The sequence below is a fragment of the Kryptolebias marmoratus genome, linkage group LG24, assembly GCF_001649575.2.
Source record: "Kryptolebias marmoratus isolate JLee-2015 linkage group LG24, ASM164957v2, whole genome shotgun sequence".
Lineage (NCBI taxonomy): Eukaryota > Metazoa > Chordata > Actinopteri > Cyprinodontiformes > Rivulidae > Kryptolebias > Kryptolebias marmoratus.
In genome coordinates, this window is record NC_051453.1 from 12,227,382 (window position 1) to 12,243,538 (window position 16,157).

The window sequence follows — 16,157 nt, forward strand, 5'->3', positions numbered from 1 at the left end:
GGGGGATTGCGTTTGGCACAGCCTCGTCGCGTCCATCCAGCTCCAGGAATGGACTGACTTTATGGCTCCACCACCCCTGCCAAATCCTCCCTCTCTCTCTGATTATCCCGCTCGGTTTAAGTAATAAACACGGAAGAGTTTAAACTCCAGCTGTTTTAGGGGGGAGGAAACTGATTTGCCTTTTCAGCGATTTTATGTTTCACGGACATTATTTTTTCCCCACCCCTCGCGCTTCAGCTTTGACCGACGCGGGATCGAAACTTAAACGCATCCGCGGACATTTTACGTCTCAGAATCGGCATGTTTGGGTTCTAGTTCCTCGTCAGGCGGCGTAAGGAACGCGAACAGAAGGAGGAGAGGAAAAAACAGCGTCCGCCTCCACCACCACCACCACCTCCTCCTCCTCCGTCCGGACGCCTCTCTGTGTACAAAACGTTATTAATTTACAGGTTTCTGAGCCGCCGCCGCCGCCGCCGTTTTGAGCGTCAAGGTGGAAAGCGATGAATCATTTTTTTTGACTGACAGCTTTTGAAGAATTAGCTAGCTTAGCCGGAGAGGAGCCAGCGCCGGTGGTGGTTTCCTGCTTGCAGACAGCCGAATAGTCTTGCTTCATTCCATTTAAAAAAAAAAACCACCCCACCGACTCGTCTTACCTTGGAAAGTGCACTTATATTGTCGGCTAGCCGCTGTTAGCTTGTTCCCCTGCTAACCCTGGACAGCTCCCGAGCGAGGCTGGGTTAGCTTTGGACAAAGGAGCAACGAAACCGGGTGGCTGGGGGGGAGAAAAATATAAATATTCTGGCCGCACAGTTCGTCGTGTCTGGGAGCAACAAACACCAAGGACCTGACATGATGTTTCCACAATCAAGACACTCAGTAAGTGGCTTAAAATTGATTTGGCATCACGCGTTTCGCCAGGCAGGCGGGCAGGGAAATTACGCACGCAACTTGTGGGTAATCGTGGAGACTTGCTTTGATTGAAGTTAAACATCTTAAAAATCTTCTTTATTTGAGGCAAAAACCTTCTCCCTGCTAATTGAATCTCTAAATCCTGCTCTATTTCACAGATATGCGTTTTAATTCCAATAGCAGACACTCACCCACCTTTGTCCCGTTGTAAAATCGATTTGAAAGCATATAATTACAATAATAAAGTGGTATTCCTTCAAATATATGCGCACATTAAAGTGGGTGTTTGATGCGCACATTTCTGTCCCATTTAAATCTCAAGTTTCCATAGTAACAGAAACTGAGTCCAGGGCATGCATCCATTAGTGATGTGGGCTCTCAGCCCATTGGTCAAACAGTCATGTTCAGAGACTGGCAGAACTGTGCCACTTGAACTTCCCAGTTATGTCAATGCAGCTTCAACGCGGCGACTCTATAAGTCAGGGGCTCAGGATGAGGGTTCTTGGTTTCGGCTGGTCCTCTCGCTCAGAATGACAAAACAAGCCTAGCCTAAACTAATAGGAAGCCTACCTGTATTTGAAAGTTTCACCCTTTCCCTTTTATTTTTCGTTGCATGGCAAATACAAAGAGGATGTGTTTGTGGAAACCCTGCACTCAATGAACCCCAAAATGAACCGTTTCAAGAATTTTAAAGAATTTAAGAATTTTAAAGGTTGTTTGCCGAGGCTAGAACCTGAATGTCTCGTGACATGAGCGGCTTGGCCTTTTTAAACGCTCAGTTTTGCGTGACAGCCCAATTGCGTTGCGCTGCGGTGCTGTTGCAGATGGAAGGGTTCAGATCAGGATGCAGGACGGGAGGATTTGGGAACATCATGTTGCCGTTTCATTTGTCAGATTGGGGAAGTGTATGATTAAAAAGCGAGTACAACCAATCAGGACAAAGAAATATCCTTTAGGCCTCAGCAGGTCTTAAAATAAGATAAATGCAACCTCAAATGAGCAGCATTCGGCACATTATTTATTTAACAAAATTCCCTGTCCCTGTTTAGAACATTGCTTCAGTTTGTTGAGGCTTGTTTGAAAGCCTTTCTTAACATATCCACTGCAGTCCTGAAATGCTCTGAAGATGCTATTCGTAAACGTAAAGGTATACAGCCCCCCACCACCACCACCACATTGATGAAATAGTTGGAAGATCAGTGGGCGAGACGGTTTGCGAACATATTTCTTCTGGCCTTTTAACTGCAAGTTTGTAATCTGAGTTTCTTCTTCACGTTTTTTTTTTATTTTTGTTGTTTTTTTGTTTTTTTTTCTGCTGACCTGAATGTTGCTTTTCCACTCACGCAGTTGTGGATATGTTATTAATATCAACACAGTGCAGAGCTTCATCTGCTGTCCTCGAAGCGCCGAAAGGGAAAAAAAACGCAGCCATTTTCACGTTGCTCTTTCTGCATCGAGCCCTGACTTCATGTGCACTCTAGTCCGTTCCTCCTCCACACCTCCTGCCTTGCATTTCAAGCTGCGAGAGTTGACCTCCAACAGAACAATAACCTGCTGTGTGGTACATGTGTGAACAGCAACTGCAGGAAGAAGTCTGGCCCACTTTGACCACACACTTTCTTTAATGTCTCCAGCACTGAAGAATGAAAACAGATTTAAGATGGAACCTGTTTAAGATTTGAATTTTGGCTGGACCAGCTGCAACATTTTGATTCTTTTTTCTGGTCAGCCATTTTGTTTGGGAACACTCCGCGTTGTACGTAAAACTTATGCTGTCAGATAGATGCATAGATGCCCTGACGTTTGACTGGAGACTATTTTGGTTTACAGAGGAGGACTGCAATGTGCCCAGGTTCCAAAACAAGTCATCACCAACAAGAATCATCAGCTCTCCGTTACCTCATTTGACAGTTAGCGTGCTGTTTTTTTTAACTTTTGACCAAACGTGCCATGAACTGTGTCCAAGCATCTCTGCGTTGGTGTCAACTGTCCAAAAGACTTTGCTTCAAATGTCTTGTGGTTTGTTTGGTGGCAGCCTTAAAAACCAAAGCTGCTCTGCCATTTTCATTTAGGAGACAAAAGACTTTTTCTTGGCAACTCTTTCAAACAAGCCATCTTGTTCAGTTTATTCTTTACTGTCATAAACTATAACATTTGAGTGTCGTACAGACGTGTCAGTAGTCGTTCTAAAAGTACTATGATCATCTTCAAACTGTTTGGAAATAACCCTGCACATCGTCCCAGACCGATTGGCAACAAGAATTGCTTCTTTAAGATTATTGCTGCTGATGATGAACTCTTAGACGTTGGGTCAAATTACCCTTTTTTTTATCACCAAACTCTCTTGTTATCAGTATGAAGTTGAAGTCACTGCAGAATGCAGTTTGAAATGGAGCAAAGCACCATCTGATTCTCTTGTTAGACAAGTGAATTGCCTCCTTGTGGAAAGTTGAGAAAACGGGGAAATAGAGAATGGTCTGCATTGTGGGACATGGTATCGTTTTGTAGACGTGTTTCCAAGCCAATCTCTCCTCCTTTGGTTGAAATGCTGGTTGGAGTTCCCTCCTGGTGGGCTAAGACTTCACTAACCCATTCCGAGGTGAGAGCAGCTAGGCAGCTCCACTCCTGTCTGAATTTTATTTTTCTAATCCAATTGAGTGCTGTTGAACTGCTTGATTTAAGTCGTAAGACTCCGGGGTAAGGGATTAAAAAAAATGGGCTTAGGGAATTCAGCGCGTCTTTTCTCATGAGCTGCTGCCGCTTCAGTTTTAAGTGACTTCAGCCCACAACTTATGACAAATAGGGTTGCGGGCTCGCCCACTCTAGGTCCCATTATGCCTTTGCACTTAAATGTACTGCACATACAGCACATTCATGTCCTGTCATCAAATCCTGCCTGTCTTTAGATGCTGCTGTCACAGTGGTCCAAAGATGGGGAGGAAAAATGTGACGCCCGTGTAGACACGAGTGTAAAAGATGAGAGAGAGCGCAGCACTGCCTCCATAATGACACATTATGAATCATTCAAGCTCACTCGGTCCTCGTATTTTCTTTTGCTCTCAGTATGGGGGACATTACAGTGTTCTATATTACATTAAAACAATAGATAAACTCGAGGGTTATTCTCACTCCTGACATACAGCAGTAGAGGATATGGGGAGGAAGTTGAATTGGTGGTGGTGATCTGTGTTCACATTTTATTTAAATTGCTTTAAAGCATTTCCTGTGTGAATTATAAACGCGGTTGCCTTTACTGAGACACTTATGAAGATGTACAGCATAAGGCTAATGGCAGAGTGTGTTCTGTATTAGGATGTGTCGTATTAATACAGATGTTTAGACGTTTCTGAGTAATTGGATGACCTGATACGTGCATACAAATGCAAAGGAAAATCTGCACGCAAACAAGTCTTCAGATGCGTAGACTGATATTGTCTGTAGCCATATATCTTTTATACAAGAGTCTCATGCCAAAAATTAAAGTTTTGCGTTGTGAGACTTTAAATGGGCCCTCCAGTGATATTTGCTGCCTTTTGGGCTTGCTTGGAGTCTAGTTTGCTCATTTTGTGGCCCGAGTCCACAATCTTCTGGTTATTTTCTCAGAGCTGAGGTCCCCTCAGAATACTGAAGAATTTCCATTTGTCTTTTGGCCGTCGGTGCAGTCAACAGCCTCGTTGTGTCCGTTTGAGCGCTTCTTTCTCCCCCCCCCCCAAAGCGCAGACGTGTCAGAAATGAAGTCACACAAAAACAGTTAAGAGCTTCATGTTGTCCAAAAGCACTGACAACATTGGGCTAATCCCACAGCAGGCACGAATGATCCCAAAAAATAATAAAAGCATGTGGCGGATATTGCAGTGGTATATTTCATGGTGTTGGGAGTTTAAGTTCCCCACTTATCCATAATGTTGACTGATTTTGTGTCGTATTTGTAATATCGATGAGCAAGTCGAAAGGCGAGTGGAGCAGAGTTTGAAGCAGCAGCTGCGAGCAGCACGTTCACTCCCCATGAATTCTGCAGAGGATTACCTACTGTATTCAGACGTCGTCACACTCTCCCTTTTCCTCTACTTGTTACTAGGGAGCCGGCCAAGTATGGATAGAAGATTTAGCAGAATGTAATTATTTTTTTAAAACCAAACCTTTGTTACATGCCTTCCAGCTTTTTGCAGGTACAGTTTTGTAAATTTTTTTTTTTTTAGCATGCAATTAAAATCTCCCTGTCGTAGGCTCAGTTCATTAGTTTAATAGCAAAAATGCAAAAAAAAAGCCTCATTGGATCGTGGCACGGCGCCTGACCCAGTTGACAGCATTTGCCATATTGTTTGGGTGTTGATTAATCCTAATGCAGCCTCAACAAAAGCTGGCTGTGGCGTGAAAGTGGAACAACAGAAAGACTCTGTGCCAGAGAGCAGCACGAGTAATACAGACGGGAAATCTCTCAAGTCCCTTGAGCTCATGCTCGACTGCAGCGATGGCCACAGGTTGCATGCACACACATTAACACCCCCTTCCCCAGCCCTCCTCCTCCTCCTCCTTGTCTTCCTTTATCATGCGTTTCCTCCCAGATCTGATGTAGCGGTGGGAGGGTCGGGGCAGAGGGTGCACAGGCATTATTAAGCCCACTTGAATTAACAGAACAGCCCCCAGCCTTTCCTCTAAAGCCTCCAGCTGGGGGGGAGCTTAATCTCCATGGTCCCCTGTCTCGTCCATTAAACAAACTCCCCCCACCCCTTTCCCATCGCTCTGCTGCACACATGCATGCACACTTTCTTGTGTGTGTGTGTGAGTAATAAAGCTGGCACTGGTAGTCTGTTGATTGCGAGAACTGGACATTAACTCGTGCACATTCATACACACAGAATAATGAGAAAACTCCCCAAAATATTAGCTGTGGCTCTCCTCTCTGCAGGTAGTTGTAACTTTAGTACACGCTTAGTATCTGAAAAAGAGTTTTTTTCCTTAACGTCAACAAAGGTACACACACACACACACACGTTAACAGCCTCAAGGGTCTTATCTGCTTTTTGTTTCTGGGGAACAAATTGAATGTGGGGCTTGACACATGCAGGTCAGCAGATGTCTGGGTTGTTGAGGTTAGGCCAGCTGATTAGCATGACAAATACAGTCATGCGCCCATCCCTCCCCCTTACCGTCCGACCCCCTCCCCCAAAGGAGAAAAAAACATCGTAAACCTGCGGAAGGCTGTGCTGTGGTCGAGTTGAGGCCACGGGTCACAGGTGATGTTGATTTTTGTAAAGGGCCACAACACGTGATTGTCTGAATGCTTAGGTTGGGTTGAAGGAGGGAGGGTGCAACCCGGTGCAGCCCTTTTCTTGTTGAACACACACACACACACACAGAGACTTGGACTCAAGTGTTAGGGGAAAATATGTGAAGACGCTTTCAAATTAGTGGACGGTGATCTGATTGTCCTTCACTGTGGACACGGATAAATAAAATAAAAAGCACTTGGCTGTACTATAAATCCATCCATTCCTTTTTTTTTGTTTGTTTACTTGCTCTTTTGCTCCAGGGATGCTGGTGCCTGTCTCCAGCAGTCGTGTGAAAGGCGGGGGACACCCTGGACAGGTCGCAAGTCCATCACAGGGACACATAGAGACAAACAACCTGTACTGTAAATGTATTATTGAAGTAATTTCTAATTTTAATATTTTTTTTGTCTCTTCATTACTCCAAATAAATCATTTTAGTCATCTCATCTTGACAGAATAAAAAATAATTTAGAATCTCCACACCCACACACATCATGCCTCACTTTTTAAGGATACAAGCTTCCTGATAAAGCTTCTTACAAACACTATAAAGGAGAGATTAGGCCTCAGTGAGCGTCACAAAACAAGGCAAAAATGAAGCTGTTTATGTTCACATAATGACAACTTTGTACTTGTCTGTCATAAAAATGGTATTACTTTTAGACGGATAAATTTCAGTTTTACCCATGTCTGTGTGTGTTCATCTGTGTGTCTTGTTGGCAAAATATCTCAGGATCTACTGGACAGATTTGAATGAAACTCAACCAATCACTGGATTACATCTACAACTGATTAACGTTTGGAGCTAACCCAATTTAAGATGGCCATGACAGATAATCAACTTTAGCCAGCACAGAAATGGCTTTAACTAAATCAGATGTTCACATATTGAACTAAAGCTTCATGTGGTAGTAGCTGAGAAGCCTTCTCAGATGATACTTAGAGCTCTAACAGTGCTCTCAAAATCTCACTATATTGCATGTAATCGCACATAATGTTATTCTCAAGGTTTGACCTAAACGGTTATAACTATAATGCTCAAGGAAGGCTGGACCGTTAATTGTATAATGATGTAAAATCTTGTTATAATCTATGCCGTTAAAGATACTGTAAATCAAACCCCAAACTGCTTTAAAACTGAAACTTGAGCAGTAGCTGCAAATTTAGGATGGCAGGTCTTATAACCTCAGAAGCACATAGCTACAGCTTCTGTGTTTATATATTGCAGCAGCTATTTAGTATTTATTTCTTATATTTTTTAAAAACAAAAGTAGTGTGCTTAAGCCCTTTTTTGATGCTTGAGTAAACCACTGGTAATATGTTTATCCTCAGCGCCTTAAGGACTATATTTTGCATATAAGTAAAGTTTACATCCTGTAATGATCATAAGCTCTCACTCCATCCTGCAGGCTCTGTTGGATCAGTTTCTGATAAACACAACTTTCAGAAATAATTAGGGGTTCCTTTATTATTTTTGACTGGGCCAAGGACATCAACCTCACTAAGTTGAACTGCCAGCTGATCTAACAAGTAATTTGATGTGGTGGCTGAATGTCAATTAAACACCTCCCAGTTTATTTAAAAGCCTGGCGTTTATGGATATTATCAGATACTGTAAAATGCAATGAATCTGAATATGCCATTCTTTTTGAGAGCAAGGCATTCATGTTCCTTTGGCTTCAAGGAGTCACTCAAATGAATGCAGGTGCTGGAAAACACTTCTCTGAATGAATGGTGCATTACCCTGCTGTGTAAATCAGTCAGAAAATGTTCACCTTGCCATTATTTAGGGGGGAAATAAATAAATAAATGAAGCGAATTGTGCCGAAGCTGTTTGTACATTCAAGTTAAAACGAAAGGTGCGGTAATAGAGTATGAACAAGGTCACTACGAAGGTTAAAATTTTACAGTAATAAAAAGCAGTTTTTACTGTGGTGTAAAGGGATGTTTTTGGAGAGGCACAAAGCCAACAATTACAGTATATTCATACATAATGAGGTGTTTTTGAACTCAAAATGTGTTGTCAAAATGAGGGGGAAAAAAAATCACATTTTAAAGTTGATTTGCATTTGCTCTTATCTTACATATTGGACCAGTTTGCTTTACGCAGCGAACTGCAGCGTAGAAGGAACATAAATATAAATAAAAACAGATTTCAGCCGGCTCAAGCCACGTTTTTCATTTTTCTTAACTCTGTAGGGGATACTAATATGATTCTGTGTGTATGTGTGTGTTTCTTTTGTATCTGTTGACAATACCCACATGTCACTGTGGAGGTGTAATTTAGTTTAGATTGTCGTTTTAGAAATTCATAAATAACTGAAAGCTTTGTTTGTGTGAAACTCTAGTTGTCTATGCACATTACCCAGCTTTAGAATACATGTATGTGCGTCTTTTCAGGCATAGCTTAAACCTCCTTGCAAAGAGGGGGGAAAAAGAAAATGCTAATGAGTTGTGTTTATGTGTTTTTGCATGTTCACACGCAACCAAGAGCTCACCAGATTGTGTGGGAGGGGAACGTAGAGGATGTTTGGAGTGGGGAGCTGCAAGGGTTTTTCAGTAATGGATTTGTTGAAGGGAAATGTGGGAGGTGGGCAGAAAGGAGGTGGTGGTGGTGGATGGGGTAAGCCCTCTCCGGTGCAGAACGGTGCAATGGACTGGAACAAAGCAGCTCAGCAGGAGGTGGTTTGATTATCCTGGCCTGGTCTGGCCAAGCCGAAGCCAATAGACCCGCCGGAAGACAAGACACTGCACAAGCTGAGCTGCTCTGTTTGTGTCCCTATGAGGACTAAGGCTACAAATGAAACATTAGTTGCTTTCGGACTGCAGGGGACCAGTTCAGTCCGCATAACCATTTGAGGTAGTTGGTCTTTTTTCTGCATTGCTGGAACTGTGGCCATTCTCCATTCTTATTGTTGCATTTACTAGGTCTATGTGAGCCTCTGTTGCAGAGTAGGCACTTTCTTGGCCCACTAGGAACTCCTGGGTGATGGAAGGGGATGTAATTGGTCCATGTAGGAAGAAGTTGATTGGTCGAGTTTTGTTTTTGATTGCCAGTCTAGTGAAACACTCTTCCAGCAATGCACCCTTAAAACTGCATTTGCATCACTTTTGTTGGCAATGACACGTGCAGCACAAAGTAGACTGATCTGACGTATGGCTCTTCACCTCCTAGCTCTCCTCCTAAGGAGCTCTCTTTCACACTTTATAAATTAAACCAAAGACCCACAATACACAACTCCAACTATGGAGTCCTTTGTCATTGTTGGTGGTGGTTATGAATGTGCATAAAGAAACGTGGCCACGCTGACAATCAGCCAAGTGTTAGGCGTTCACATCATTTCTCTGGTGACACAAAAGCAAGCGCACAAGGCACTTTCACGAAACACTTCAAGCCCAGAAATAGACGCTTTCTAGGATTTGGTGTAATTTTGGAATGGACCAAGGCAGTGAGAGGGTTGAAGCCAACCCACCTCAGTCCGCCTTTGTACTAATAAATCATAAATGGACTGTACTTATATAGCGCCTTTCTAGCCAAACAGGCTATTCAAAGTGCTTTACAACACAATCTGTTCCCTCATTCCCCCATCCACACAGCACTCTACTACATCTCTACAGAGCTAATCTGAATCAGTCATTCTATAGAGTCTAATCAGTGCTTTAAACTCCATCCATACACCGATGGGGCACACATAGAAGGCAATGAGGGGTTCAGTGTCTTGCACAGGGACACTTTGACATGTGACGTCTGCTAGGGATGGAACCGCCTCCTCTCTCATTGGAGGACAAGCCACAGCTGACTAGTAACAGAGTCGAAATAGTTAACATATGAAAAGGTAAACCAGCTTTCGTTATCTTTTAAAAATGATGCGAGGGAGATGTCCATCACACATTTAATTTGTTACATTCTACATCTACTTACAGCTACGTTACCTAAAAATACAATAAATCTAAATATATCCTAGAAAATAATTATTGAACATTACACAACTTGTAGCACTATATGAAAACTACTGGAGTGTACTTGCATACGTTCTGACTTTAATATTAAAAATCCATTATATGAGAACTTAATACAGGAGCATTAGTGCTGACGCTCATTTAAGAAGATAACTGAAGTTTCCTTCTGTCAACCACATGCTGGTACTGCTTTTGTTGTCCCCTTACTTGTTGCAAACATTGGGACTAAGCTTTTCCTCCCTGCCTTTGCTCGTTCACCGGCTCTTCTAAGTAATAACCTTGGTTTTTTACAAACAGGCATCAATCATCTGCACAACTACTGTGGGTGTAATCTTAAAGCCCCCCTTCTGTGAGCCTGGCTTTAATCTCAGTCATAGTCTCCAAACCCACAGTACTGTCAGACTCACCACTTTCCCTTGACAAATTGCCCATTTCCCTTGGCTTTGCAATCGCTCCACTCGATTCCTGTTGTGTGTGTGTTGTAGAAAGCCTCCCTTAGTTTGTTTGTTTTTCGTGTATTTTTGTGTAGAAGGGCATATGTGTTTGCAGGACAGTGTGTTTTTGCTGCCATGTTTGTGTGTTTGTACTGAGCACTTGGCTGACCTTGCGCATGGGGTCAAGATAGTTGTGCCGAGTGGAAAGGGAAGGCAAGCCATGCCAATCCTGTGTTTGCAAGGGCACTTCACTTGAAGTGATAAAAGTAGAATAATCCCCTTTAAAGCGTCTTAACGAGGTCAAATCTGTTGGGCTGCAAGACGGAGGGGTGTGTGTGTGTGTGTATAATGCTGCAGAAATGGGGTAAGCCTCCGCTTGGTTTGCGAGAGATAATAATCAAAATCAAATTCCTGGCCGAAACAGGATTAGACTCTCCACACGCTCTAAAGCCCCTGTCCAGAGCGGCTGAAGACACAATCCTATTCCTCAGCCTCTGCTCTTGCACACATACAAACGCCGAGCAGCTAGCATAACGAAGCTTTCTACTGGCCGGGGTGAGCTTGGATCTGGGCCAGTTAGCTCTGTCCCTCTCTCAGATCACTGGGCTCATATGCTTTAGTCGGAACACTAATCCAGGATATTTAGATGGAATTGTTTGGTTGGCGCTATTCTTAGATGGAGGATTCAAACTTGTTTGGTGCTCGTGTATCAGCAAAGGGCTTAAGTCTTCAATGGTCTGGCTTGATGAATCATGTCACAATCATTTTTTTTTTTTCCCCTTAAAATGTTTTCCCGAATATTATAACATCGAAGATTAGATGTAAAATGCCTCGAAACAGTAAACCAAGTTCAACTTTGGAACAGCCTTTTTTGTATTATAAAATAAGAAAATGTACTCAGCCTAAAGTAGCTGTCTTTTAAGTCAAGTAATTCAACGAATAAATCTAATGACTGGAGTTCATACATTTTGCTTATACTATCCACAGGATAGAACAGCAACCAGCGTGCAAGTTAAAAAAAAAAATCTTGTTCCTAATAACTGGGTGTTAAATTTATAAAATTTCATTACTATGCGGAACCCTACTATTAAACCAAATATTAGCCCCAGTTGTCCTCCCACCATAGAAGCAGACTTACTAAACTAAACCAGACTTTTTAAGTACTTCATGTGTTAAATAAGTTACATTATTGTGTTCGTATTGAAGTCATACACACATTGTACACAAACCAGTACTTTTTTTCATCATCAGAGTCAGCTAAAAAAGGCTGACAATTAATGACTTTACACAAAAAGTTGTTTTCTTTTCAGCCATTTAGTAAAAGGGATATCCTGTACATCCAAACATAGCGGTGCAAATCTGTGATGGACAGAAGAGGCAGATGGCTTAAATGGCATCCTTGAGACCGTTGCTATGGAACAAACAGACAACCTGGCAGTGAAAAATAGGGCAACTGTTCGTCACCGTGGATCTACTGCATTCGATTAAGAGTGGGAGTGAGATAACATCCAGTCATTAGTGAGTGATTACAATGCCAAGGCTCCATCCCTCCCACAATACACACGAACGCTCGCGCGTATACCACACACAAACACACTCCGACTGAGATGTAAACAGTCAGGCAGTGCTCCAGGAAATACAATCCCCACACTGCAGCTAGCCTCAGGCAGGATTTAAACTGAGGAAGATGTTTTCCAATGTATCCTGCTGTTATTGTGTGCGTGTGTGTGTGTGCGCGTTTCTTTCTGTCTACATCCTGTATTTGTGTGTTTACTCTGCTTGTGTGTCTAAATGCTTTACTATATTCATTTACTGTTGGTGTGTCTAATCACTGTATGGTGATCTGTTTGTGTGTGTGTGTGTACAGCTAAGCCCCCACCCCTCTGTAATCTCTATCCCTTCCCGTTGGTTTTGTTGACGGATCTATTGAGCAGAATCAGCCTTAGTCTGATTCTTATTTAAAATAGACATAATGGTTCACAGAAGATTTCACATGGATTGGACCAGATGATGAGGCCAGAAAGTGTGTGTATGTGGGGGTGAGTGGGCTTAGGGTTGGCGGGTGGGGGTGGGGCAGCAATTTCCTGAAACGATGAATCCCATTTATTCGCCGAAGACTGTCTCAATTGCCTCAGCAGCCCACAAAGCTTTTTAATGCTTTAATTACGTCTCAAAGGAGCGGGGCAGAATCAAATTAGAGATCGTCCTACATTGAGGTGCCACGTGCGCACGTGTGTGTGTGTTCACAATGCAGATTTTGCATGTGAGGGAAAATGCGTGTGGGCTGTCATGTCCTTATGTGTGATTCATAGCAGTGAATATTTGTTCTTTTTTTGTGCTCAGTATACCTAGAAGCTTTATGACACATACGCACACCAATGCTAACACACAAAAACGTATGTCCCTAATCAGTGTTAAGAGGCTTTTTGGTCTGGGATGCCCATGCACCTTTTCTGTTTCAACATAACATTTACAAAAGCATTTACACCCTCCACACACACACACACACACACACACACACACGATTAGCCTAGCCTTACTCTTGCACAAAAACATATTCACTCACGCAGCACGCAGCCTTCTTTTTTGTCACAGCAGATGGCATGTGTCACAATATTACGGCAGTATTTCATTAACATTATGGGCATCCATCTGTTGTGCACGCTCAGGTTCTCGTGCAGCACCTTGTTTTGGTAGCTGACAGAGAAGGAGACAATAAACATTAGTGTTGTGTGTTGGATGAGGCTAGTTTAGACCCAAAATCTCTGGTTATTTAGTAGCAAAGGCATGTGGTGCTTTCAGAATTGTTGCTGAAACAAGTTGTTTTTCTTTAGGGTTTGGGCATTATTTGATGACTATAAATGAAAATTATTAGTAGCATGTATAAAACATTCTATGAGACTATCGTAATGGATTTAGCAGTTGTTGATGTACTCATTAGGGACTTCATTGGTGGATTATCTTTTTTTATTCTCAATACAAATGTTTTTTTTGTTTCAATTTAATCTTAAACAACAAAGTCATGTTAAAACCTCTCTTTGCTGCTCTGCGTTCTGTCTCTACCCTCCATCTTCAGCCAGTTTTGTATAAAAATACCAGCCGTCTACCAAATGAAGACAATTTTGAGCTGAGGTCAGAAACCATAACCTTTTCGCTGTAAACTTCTGATCTGTGTTAAAGTTAGTGAAAATGTTTCAGTCAGAAGGTCAGGTGTAGCATTTATCTTATTCCCCCGGGCAACCAGATGTTGACCACTGCCGGTCCACTTTCTTTGATCTGGTTGCCCTTACTGACAACCGCTATTCCCATGAGGTGGGGAAAAAAAAATTCCTGTGTACTTCTTGCCCTCAGGGTTCAAGGGGTTTACTCAATCAGAAAGACCAAACTAAAAGTGCACAGTAAAAGTGTAGACAGGCTAGATGACAACTGATAAGCACGTGTTCTCTGAAGTGGAAAGACCACTTTCTAAGCTCAACCAAGAGGAACATTTGGACGTTTAAAATGTCATCAAAGGTTCAATTTTAAATTTGGGTTGATGAGCAGTGGGTACGCTTGGTAAACAAAATACTTTAAAGCTACATACACCTTGTTTTGTTAAAGTTTTGCCTGGCTGAAAATTACTTGATTTTTTTTTTTTGACATCCAAAATTGCAAACAAGTGTTTGTGAAATCGTTCAGAAAAAAAATGATTACTACACCGTAGAAGTCCTAATCAGTACCTTGTGGCTTTGTTGTTTGGTTCTGTCAAGTTACTCTTGTCTTATGTGCTGTTTTCCTCTATTTCTTTCTTTTTTTTCTCTTCTTTGTCCTTTTTTTTTGCTTTATCCTTTTCCTTGCCCCATCTTCCTAAGGCAGTTGACTCAAACTTTGGTATTTTAAACGTTTGCATACTGGGCTTCACAGAGAGGAAATCGGATTTTGAGCAACAACACTACCCTCTGGCAAACCGGGCATACACACACACACACACACACACACCAACAAGACATCCACACACACAATGCAGTGTCAGTTGTGTGACTCTCCGTTGCCAAATGTTGACACGGCCTTCGTGTGGCACAGATCCATATAGCCGAGTTGTTGTTTGCGGAATTTGGTCCATGCCACGCTGGCTCGCGAGATAATGGAAAAGGTTATTCTGCTTTACAGGAGAAACCTCCGTCTCCAAGCAACAGTCTGGCCTGCGTGGATTGGAGGTTTATGTATGTGATAGCAGCCTGATAATATCAAAACTTCTCATGACATTTGAAAATATAATGGCCAAGGTCACCGTTTGTGTCAGCTTCTTGTATGACTTCATACTGCGTTTGCCTTCTCCAGCCTCAGTGCTCTTTGATTTTCAAAATTAGATTAAAATGTTCACAGTAAGAAAAAAAAAATGTTTCTGGTCAGCACTGATATCAAATAAGATGTGGAGGTTTTTAAGAAACTAATAGGAATTTCTCCGAAACCTTTAACCAGAAGTAACAAAAGAAAAAAAACATTTTTTAGATTTTCCTTTGAAACAAGCAGATTTAGTCCTACATCCTGAAACCATCCTTTTGCTTAGCTCTGATTTTGACGGGGTTCTCTGAATACAAAGCAGCCTGTTTGTAGGTAAAATCTGAGGTTGAGTAACATGTTGTAGGGAGCGGAATACAAAGCAACACGTCTCTAACAGCAGTGGCTAACTTCCTGTAAGTGCTGAAATCAGAATTTTTTTTTCCCACTGCCACCTGATACAGCCTGCTGAGAAATAATAAGGTTTTTGTCTTTCTGTGGGTTTGATGGCTGCTTTGCTCCACACATGACCAGCCACTGCCGCCTGCGGACAATAGTGTGAACAGAATTACAATAAAGGTTATAATCGTAGCATTCAGGCTAAGTGAAGGACCCTTGATGTAGCTCTCTGCAAAAGACTTGTACAATGCAATGTTTTTTTCTATATAAAAGGCAAGAAAAACAAACACAAAACATGCTAGCATACAAGTTGCAAAGTTTTGTAGTAAATGAAGATAAACACATGCAATTTATATTTAAACTGAAAGGTTCGTAGATTTTCAAGCAGTATAGGTTATTCAAGATTTATTTTTTTAATAACTGTAAAGTTGAACAGCTATAAAAACATAGATCTCCGTCGTTTTGACTTGACATGAGTGGCATTCATTCACATTTATGCTTTTATTTGTTTTATTGTCATTTACTGTATATCACTGACAATACAGCAGTGATATAGCAGGCAACCAGATCCTAAGAAATCATGTACTTGTTCAACTATAGAAAGCTTCATTTTATTTTTATATTTTAAAATTTCCCTTGTCCTAACCTTCACCTCCTCTTTTTTTTTTTTTCTTTTTACATTTGGTTCTCACAATTTCTCCCGTTGTTTCTTCTCGTGTTATCTTTTCTCCAGGCCTCATCGCAGCAGCTGAAATTCACAACCTCTGACTCCTGCGACAGGATCAAGGATGAGTTCCAGTTCCTTCAAGCACAATATCACAGGTGCTCACACCGACACGCACATCCACAAATACACACATGCAATATGTCAGCCTGACAAGTGCAGGTTTTTATCCCCCCCACCCCACCCCACCCCCACCCC

At 42.0% G+C, this 16,157-nt stretch overlaps 1 protein-coding gene across 4 annotated transcripts in view; it reads left to right on the forward strand.

Moving 5' to 3' along the window:
• The first annotated feature begins 6 nt into the window (after nucleotides 1-6).
• tle5 (TLE family member 5, transcriptional modulator) overlaps nucleotides 7-16,157 on the forward strand; it is a 37,697-nt gene continuing 21,546 nt past the window's right edge. For all 4 annotated transcript variants that reach the window (XM_025003998.2, XM_017407331.3, XM_017407332.3 and 1 more), the window contains exons 1-2: nucleotides 7-876; nucleotides 15,969-16,057. In XM_025003998.2, the coding sequence (XP_024859766.1) occupies nucleotides 850-876; nucleotides 15,969-16,057 (116 nt within the window). In that variant the 5' untranslated portion in view covers nucleotides 7-849. The remainder of the gene's footprint in view (nucleotides 877-15,968; nucleotides 16,058-16,157) is intronic.